At 36.8% G+C, this 9,230-nt stretch overlaps 1 protein-coding gene across 3 annotated transcripts; it reads left to right on the forward strand.

The window, feature by feature from the left end:
- The first annotated feature begins 1,081 nt into the window (after window positions 1-1,081).
- Window positions 1,082-8,846, forward strand: LOC136220889 (peroxisome biogenesis protein 16). Of its 3 annotated transcripts, XM_066008718.1 has the most exons (9): window positions 1,082-1,363; window positions 1,574-1,631; window positions 2,803-3,016; window positions 3,127-3,428; window positions 3,518-3,786; window positions 4,794-4,861; window positions 5,180-5,241; window positions 8,295-8,405; window positions 8,619-8,846. In XM_066008718.1, the coding sequence occupies exons 1-8, from the start codon at window positions 1,295-1,297 to the stop codon at window positions 8,354-8,356; spliced, it is 1,104 nt and encodes a 367-aa protein (XP_065864790.1). In that variant the 5' UTR covers window positions 1,082-1,294; the 3' UTR covers window positions 8,357-8,405; window positions 8,619-8,846. The 3 variants fall into 3 exon arrangements, with proteins under 3 accessions (XP_065864790.1, XP_065864792.1, XP_065864789.1); XM_066008720.1 differs by having other exon boundaries at window positions 1,574-1,647; window positions 8,295-8,846; XM_066008717.1 differs by having other exon boundaries at window positions 8,295-8,846.
- The last annotated feature ends 384 nt before the right edge of the window (window positions 8,847-9,230 follow it).

Below are 9,230 nucleotides of genomic sequence, written 5' to 3' on the forward strand. Positions count from 1 at the left end.
GAAGTGTATTCATGAAAAAACGCAGAAAAAACAACATATACTTACATTTTTCGCGTCTTTCACCCTTAAAAGCGATAATAACAATATGATAAACTGGGAAAAACGAAGGAAATAACGTAGAATAACCATTTCTTTGATGGTAACAAGAAGAAAGAAACCAAGTAACGAACGGGAAGATGACGAACCATGGCTTCGTTTTCAAGAGATGAAGAGAGGAAAAACAGAAATTCATTGTGATTTGGCGAAATGGTGCAGATTTCGTGCAATTTAAAGGAAGAAAGGAAGATCAAAAGTCTTGAAATCATTAATGGAGGAGCCAACTTTTTGCGTAACCAAGGAGATAAGGGGAGCGACTGTTCGCGATGTGGTGGGAAGTGGGAAGGTTAGGGGTATTATGGGAAAGTCACACAAAATCAGTCTAGATATGTAATAGGTTGCGTAAATGGGTTAAATATGTAAATGAGCCTCTCATTTGACCTAGTTTTGTAATTTTCCCTTTATATAATGTTTGGTTAGAATAGAGAGTTTGATTTTTTTTAAGAGAACTTCAATATTTCTGTGGTTTTGAGAAATAAAAGATTTGATTCCATAGTAAATGTAGTTTTAAACAATTTCAATTCTTTAATATTTTTATTTCAAGTCGTCAACCGTTATTTTGACACGTTAATTGGAATTTCGATCATAATATTAGAAAATGTAAAATTGAGTAACTTTTATGTTATGTTTTGAAATTTAGTGTCCGTACTGTGAAAATTAATAAAGTTCTGTGATCATAAATGTAATTTAACCAATTATTTTATAAAATTTCTGATCTAAAAGTAAATCCTCATCATGGGGGTGCACAAATTGAATATGAATATCCACTATACTGTATCCAAATATTATCCTCTACGACTCGGCCTCATTGCTTCGACTTTTATCTTAGCATCCCAACCACTCATTCATATTTTCAAGTACACAGATCCAACGGTCAATCTGGAAAGTCAAAGCTTTTCGTGTCACTTCAGCATCGTACGGCTAGAAAGAAAGCATCATAAACAAGATCAACGGTTAGAATCAGAATGATCAGCATCGTCAACAATAGTACTGCCTTGTCATCTACTCGGATCTCTATCTCCCTGCTCCGTCCTCTGCAACTTCTCTCTTGCGAGAATTCATAACCTTCTCAAAATCGAAGTCTGTACACAAATTCCCCCAAATTTTTGGTCTCTGTTTGGTTCAGAATTAGCACAGAGATTTGGAGAGCTGAGTCTCTCTATTTGTGTTCTGTTTTGATTAGGGATTTTTTGAATTCATGGAGGCTTATAGAACATGGGTTAGGAGGAACAAAGATTATGTCCACTCGCTTGAGTCTCTTGCCAATGTAAGCTGCTACAGAATTTTATAGAATTTTACAGAATTTCTTATGCAATAATGTGAAGATTGAGATTGGTGTGGGTATACTGTTTCTGTTGCTATGTTCTAATTGTTAAATTTATGCTATTGTTATTTTGCAATCGATTTTGGATGTTAATCTGTTTCTTATGCAATGATTTTGTTGTTTGATATTTGAGTGTTCGTAATTGTTTGACAGGGAATGACATGGCTTCTTCCCGAGCGGTTTTCTGCTTCAGAGATAGGACCAGAAGCAGGTTTTGTGAAACTTTGGTAACATTTGGCTTCTTCTTTTGTGCTAAGAATATGTGATATGATGTACTTCTTTTTCTTTTTTTTTCCTCTTTTCCTTTGCCCTCTAGAATGGTTGGAAATTAATGAAAATGATGTATGGAATTTCATATTTTGCTTCAATTTTTTGGTGCAATGGCTACTTGAAATTATCCACACAACACAGTCAAAGTTCTATGGAATTTGTTGAATGTAATTTGTTCCTTTTGAGTAGAGGTGTCAATGAATATCCTCTCATATTCACCTTACTAAATAATAAAACTACAATTGTCACCGGATTCAGCAAACAAGAATCGAATATTCCATGTAAAATCATCCTTAATAGAGATAGTAAACTTATAAGTGACTTGTGAACATAAAGCAAACTCAATTTAATATACACGGATTAGGTTTTTTTTTAATAGATGGTCGGAAGGTCGGAGGTAACCTGCTAAATGACATAGTCAAATAAATATTTGGAAGTATTACTTTGGCTTAATACATCCTGCTCCCCTTGAACTTGTCCCAAAACGTCAACTGACCCCTGAACTTTAAAAATGTTCTATTGACCCCTATACTTGTTTAAAGTGAACAGTTATCCCCCTAAAATCCACGTGGCAGAGTAAGGAGTGGTTTCGAAAAAGTTGAAATTTGTACATTTTAAGCAAGTTCAGGGTGCTAATAGATCACTTTAACAAAGTTCAGGGGCTAAGTACCTTTCAGAGAGTCAATTGGTCACTTCAGGGGTAACTAGAACTTTTTCAAAGTACAGAGGACAATTGACTTTTTTGAACAAGTACAAGGGGCTAAAGATGTATTAAGCCTATTACTTGATCCTCCTTTTAAATGTCACCACTGATAAAAAGTGGTAAAACACGACAAGAAAACAATACTAACCTAATAACTGGATTGACACAAGTACAACACAAATTTTGTTTTAGTTGGGTTAGGGTTGTTGACTCTTTTGACACTAATCCTATAATTGACATGCACGAACACAATCCAGTACCCACTTGCACGAATTACCACCCTTACTTTTGAGTTTCCGTGTTTCTTTCAAACCAAGTCATGTCAGAACTGTTTTATTTGCTCAGATATTTTTCCCCTTCTTGCTATTATCTTGAATGTTGAATTTAGTGGTTTAGTAATTATCTGCAGTAACTGCTATTCTTGGCATAATCACTGCCATCAATGAGCATATAATTGATACTACTCCAACCCAGATGCAAGCAGGCTATGTAGAGCCTCATTCCTTCCCTTATTCATTGTGCATATCTGCAATGAAGGACTTGGAGACATTGGTTGAAGTTGCAGCAGAACATTATTACGGTGATAAGAAATGGAATTTCATAGCTATTACCGAAGCAATAAAGTAAGTAGCCTTTTTTTGGTCGAATGTGTGCCACTCTGTACTCGGTTTAGATCAGGGTTTTATTTCAGCACGTCGATACTTACCTAACAACTCGAAATTCCTATTCTCAGGGTATGTGTTAGGCTAGCACTGTTTCGGAACAGTGGATATAAGATGCTCCTTCACGGAGGAGAAACACCGAATATCGAAAAGGATGTGGATTTTTCTTCTGAGCATGCTCCCGGCGGCTCCTCAAAGCCTGGAATACATCACGGGCCTGGTCATTCACAGTTTATGAATGGACAGAACACTTGGAATCTAGAAGGAAGAGCATTATCAGCATTGAGCAGGTTTGGAGAACGTGCTAGAACGGTTTATGATCCAGTATGGTCGAGTAGGGTTCAACATCAACGTGCAATTATAGAGCCTCCGTGTATATATATTTCTTCAATTCTCAGCAGCTTCGTTTCGATTTCTAAGTTAATGTAATGGCCTTAAGATTTGGATTTGTTTTCATTGCAGCTCCAATTGATGAAAGGAAAACTCTTTCCGCAATATTATCAGAGAAAGGTTTCGATGGTGCATTGTTTGTCATGGGAGAGGTGCTTTTTATCACCAGACCTCTTATTTATGTCTTGTTTATCAGAAGATATGGGATTCGGTCTTGGATCCCTTGGTTTATTTCTCTGGCTGTGGACTTTGCTGGAATAGGCTTTCTTACAAAAATCACTAAGGCAAATCATGTTGAAAAAGGGCAACATTTTCATCTTACCGTCTCTGAAAAGGATGAGGTGAGAGCTCTGCAGGATGAATCTGCAATTTTTTTATGCATTCGTCTATCTTATTGACAATCGGGGATTAGGGGTTGCAACTCATGTGAGTCATGCTCGTGTCATGTCAATTATCTGGTTAGTGTCAAATGAGTTAATCTTAATCCAACTCAAAAAAATTGTCATAATTTTACTGTCTCTGAAAAGGATGAGGTAGGAGCTCTGCAGGATGAAATTGCAATTTTTTTATGCATTCGTCTATCTTGTTGACAATTGGGATTAGGGGTTGCAACTCGTGTAAGCGAGTCATGTTCGTGTGGTGTCAATTATCGGGTTAGTGTCAAATGAGTTCATCTTAATCCAACTCAAAAAAATTGTGTCATAATTGTGCCTACCCAATCGGGTTAGTGTTGGTTTTGTGTCGTTTTCGGAGGTCGCATGTGATTTACTACCTCCGATAATGGTGACGTTTATAAATATTGAAGGATATAGTAGTACTTGTGTATATTTATTTCATTTTTGGATTAGGAGTTTAATTTTGAACATCTAAAAATTTGACTCAAAATCCATTTAACCAACCCCTAATCCGCTAATAGAATGTTAAATTCGTGTAATGTTCTCAATCCACGTGTAATTTTTCTCTCTCTATTTAAGGATGAAATGTAAAAATATGGGAGGTTGAAGTCATATTTACCGATGACAATTGTAATTTTATTACCTCTATTAAGGTGACATGTAAAAACATGAGAGAATTTAATAGTAATTTTAAATATCAGTGGCATTTTTGAGTCAGTAGGTTAACCCTAACCCAAAAATTTGTATGTTAATATCGTGTCAACCCAAAAATAACCCATTACCTGTTTAATAAAACATTAATCCACCAAATTTGTGTTGGGTTAGGATTATTTTGTCGGGTTGTCTACACTATTTCCACCTCTATTAGAGAATCTACTCCTATTAATTTAAGTAGATTTTCGGAAAGTTTTAACCTTTGATTGATATACTGATTTCTTGTTATGTTGGAACAGTTGAAAAGAAGAAAATTGTTGTGGGCACTTTACCTTATGAGAGATCCATTCTTTAGCAAGTACACCAGGTAAAGGTCTTTTATTTGCTATCTATGTTTCACGGACACCGAAAACGTTATCTAAAATATAACCTTCATAAAATAGTCTTCATATGAAAATAGAGACACGAAACGCAAAAACGCCAGTTAAGAGAAGTGTCCGTGCAACAAACAACATTATTTCTAAAATATAATCTTCATAAAATAGTCTTCATATGAAAATAGACACGGACACGAAACGCTGAAAGGCTAGTAAAGAGAGGTGTCCGTGCAACATAATTTGCTATCTATGTCCTGATTTTGCAGTTCCTTGTTCGAACACAACAATGTTCTTTTTATTCATTTCAGGCAAAGACTTGAAAGCACTGAAAAACTACTGGAACCTGTTCCTCTTTTTGGGCTTCTAACAGGTTTGTTTCATATATGCTTTAAAGTTTCAATTTTCTGCGTTATACGTATATTAGAGGTGGCAATTGTGTGCACGACGACACGATATGAACTCAACACAAATTTAGCGAGTTGGTGTTTTATTAAACATGTAGTGAGTCAATTGTTTTTTATTGAGATGAAGCATAGTTGTTAAAGGCGCTAGGGGGTCCTGGAGCCTAGACGTAAGGCTCAGACGCGTGCCTGATGAACAGAAGGCGCAGAAAATGAAAAAAATAAAATAAATACAAAATCTAATTAGTATACTCTATTAGTAGTTAAAGCACAAGTTATGATGAACTAAAAAACGCTTATAACCACAAACAAGAGAAAACCACATAAAAAAAATAATTATTAAACGAATAGTTATTCAAGGCGCACTAAGGCGCAAATGGGTCCTTTTTTTCTTTCTAATTTAATCTCAGCCCTTCATCATAAAGATATCCTATGGTTGTGATTAGAATACTCTTTTATACTTTAAAACCCTAAAAAATCTAAAACTTGCGCAGAGGTGTGCCTCACTCAAGGCGAGAGGCTATGGTGTGCCTGAGTGACATCGCCCGCCTCACTGACCCAAAGGCGCTAAACCCTGAGCCTTAGATCAGGCGCGCCTTCACATCACACTCAAATTTTTGGGTTGTATTTGAGTGATTGAACAAAGGCTAAGGAGGACGGTGAAGATCTCGGAAAACCAGTTTGGCTTTATGCCGGGAAGATCAACTATGGAAGCCATCCATCTAATGAGACAATTAATGGAGCACTATCGAAATAAGAAGAAAGACTTGCATATGGTTTTCATTGACTTGGAGAAAGCATATGATAAGGTACCAAGGGAAGTACTTTGGTGGGCCTTGATAAGGAAAGGCATTTCGCGGAAATATATTGACATCATAAAGGACATGTATGAGGGAGTATGCACGAGTGTACGTACTAGTGTTGGGAAAACTGAAGAGTTTCCTATTACGATTGGAGTGCATCAAGGTTCCGCACTAAGCCCATTTCTTTTTGCCATCGTTATGGATGAACTAACAAGTTCACTTCAAGATGGTATACCATGGTGCATGCTGTTTGCAGATGATATTGTGTTGGTTGATGAGACGAAAGAAGGAGTGGAGATGAAGTTGGAACTATGGAGGCAAACTCTAGAATCTAGAGGCTTTAAGTTGAGTCGAAGTAAGACAGAATATTTGGAGTGTAAGTTTAGCGGCCGTAGGAGTAGGGAGGCAGGGACAATCACCCTAGATGGGAGAGTTGTTCAGGCCTCGGATTGCTTCCGGTATTTAGGATCTATTATCCAAACGGATGGAGAAGTAGATGGAGATGTTGCCCATAGGATTAAAGCTGGTTGGTCGAAGTGGAAGAGTGCTACGGGTTTCCTTTGTGATCCCGGCATGCCTAATAGATTGAAGGGAAAATTCTACCGGACGGCAATTAGACCAGCATTGTTATATGGTACGGAGTGTTGGGCAGTGAAACACTGCCACATCCATAAGATGTCGGTGGCGGAGATGCGTATGTTGAGATGGATGTGTGGTCACACGAGAAAGGACCGGGTGCGTAATGAAATAATTAGGACAAAAGTAGGGGTTACATCTATTGAGAATAAAATGAGAGAAAACCGACTAAGGTGGTTTGGCCATGTGAGACGTAGAGCGCTTGATGCGCCGGTTAGGAGAACCGAAGAGTGGCAAAGGGATGTAGTGGTGAGGGGTAGGGGAAGACCTAAGCAAACTTGGAGGAGGGTGATCGAGAGTGATATGAGTTTATTGGGAATTGAGGAAAATATGGTAGTGGATAGGACGGAGTGGAGGGAGCGAATCTGTGTCGCTGACACGACTTGATTTTCACGGTTTTATATGATGGTTCATGTTAGCCGACCCCGAATCATTTCGGGACTAAGGCTTTGTTGTTGTTGTTGTTGTTGTTGTATTTGACTGACTGACTCGAAGATGACACGAATACTTAAAAGTTAAAATTATTATTATATATTCTTATGTTTTTACATGGTCATTTGTCAAGAGGCAATCAAATTACAACTGACCGACTCGCGAACACAATTCGAATTTCCATATTTTTTAGTCATCCCAATAGTAAAATTACACGTAACCTCTGAACACAACTCGAAATTCTCATGTTTTTACATGGTTACCTGTCAAGAGGTAATCAAATTACAACCGACTCGTGAACACAACTCGACCTTTCATATTTCTAAATCATCCCTATAGTAAAATTACATGTTTCCTCTTAACACATTGCACGAACCCAACATGATATTAGTGGGTCAGGGGTTTGTTAAATAGATTTTGGATCAAAATTTTAGACGGTTAGGATTAACCAAAAATAACATAAATATTCAGAAGTTTTACTATATCATCCTATATTTTTACATACCACCATTAATCGAGAAAATGACATTATATGTAACCCGTGAACATGACACAAAAAAGGCACAAACAGTTAGATTGACATGGCTATGACACAAATTCTTTTTGGGTTCGGTCATGGTTGACTCATTTGACACTAACTCGATAATTGACACAATACGAACACAAACCACTTACATGAATCGCCACCCCTGCATATATACCGATAATCGACACCATACGAACACAAACCACTTACAGGAATTGCCACCCCTGGCCCCTGCATATGTACCTATAATTGACACAATAAACACAAACCACTTACACGAATTACCACCCCTGCATATATACCGATAATTGACACAAGACGAACACAAACCACTTACACGAATTTCCACCCCTGGATATATACCGATAAGACACAATACGAACACAAATCACTTATATGAATTGCCACCACCACATATGTTATATTGTTGATTGAAATAACTTGTCAAAGGTTGAAATTCTTCATACAAGTATTTGTGAAATGTATAGGAAAAGTTGTCGATGTATATAATTGACACAATACGAACACAAATCACTTACACGAATTGCCACCACATATATTATATTGTTGATTGAAATAATGTCAAGGATGAAATTCTTCATACAAGTATTTGCCAAATGTATAGGAAAAATTGTCGAACTTATTATCGGAGCTCAGACTCGTTACACATACATGTCGGGATCATGAAACAACTCCGGCGGAACTTAAATCTTCTCAAATTTCCACAACGGTTTAGGTGAATTACAACAAACGAATTGTAGGATATTATTATAGTTTTACTATCTTATATATTATTTATAATGATGATTCTAGGTAATATATTCATAAGGGGGAAAAAAAGCGCCACAGCAGTTAACCCCATAGATGGGGCAGTTTTTCCCCCCATTAAAAATATATCTGTTTACTACTCTAAAATTTAAATGGCATCTATTCTACCACTTCTTTGTAGGGCTGTGCATTATTCGGTTAAAATCGCATTACCGAACCGAACTGATTCCATTTGGATTTTTGGGTGGGGTTTTTGACACTTCGGTTTGGCATGGTTTGTAGTTTTAGGTGTATTTTGTATGCCGTTTGGTAAAAAATGTAAAAAAAACCCACACCGCACTGAAATACTCGTATCGTTGTTGAGATAATAATCCCATATAAATATATTTTGAAAGTATTTTTTTTTTTTTTTTGTTGAGGTAAATTTAATGAGGAAATATAGTGGTTTTTATTTGTTGTTTTTAGTTTTTTAATTAATTCCAGGTTAGAACCGAACCAAAATATTCGATCGGTGTCAATTATTGGGTTAAACTCCAAAGAGAGGCATTTTAAGGGAATTATTCCCAACTCGGTAATGGTGCCATTATGGCGATGGGTCTGCCGTAATGGTACAAAAGACAAGCAATTCTGTTTTTGTCTTTTATACCATTACAGCGGGTCCACCGCCGTATTGGGGCTGTTTATAATTACAGAGTTAAAAACAGCCCCTCCATGAGAATTATTTCCAAACGATTGTTAATCGGGAATAATTCCCTTAAAAGGCTCCTTTTTGGGGTTAACCCATTATTTTTTG

The sequence above is a fragment of the Euphorbia lathyris genome, chromosome 2 (assembly GCF_963576675.1).
Source record: "Euphorbia lathyris chromosome 2, ddEupLath1.1, whole genome shotgun sequence".
Taxonomy (NCBI): Eukaryota; Viridiplantae; Streptophyta; class Magnoliopsida; order Malpighiales; family Euphorbiaceae; genus Euphorbia; species Euphorbia lathyris.

Bases quoted from the DNA above. Each gene is read 5' to 3' on its own strand.
- LOC136220889 (XM_066008717.1), top strand. From the start codon at position 1,295: ATGGAGGCTTATAGAACATGGGTTAGGAGGAACAAAGATTATGTCCAC. The intron at 1,364-1,573 runs GTAAGCTGCTAC...ATTGTTTGACAG, and splicing joins CGCTTGAGTCTCTTGCCAAT to GGAATGACATGGCTTCTTCC. The intron at 1,632-2,802 runs GTTTTGTGAAAC...AATTATCTGCAG, and splicing joins AGAGATAGGACCAGAAGCAG to TAACTGCTATTCTTGGCATA.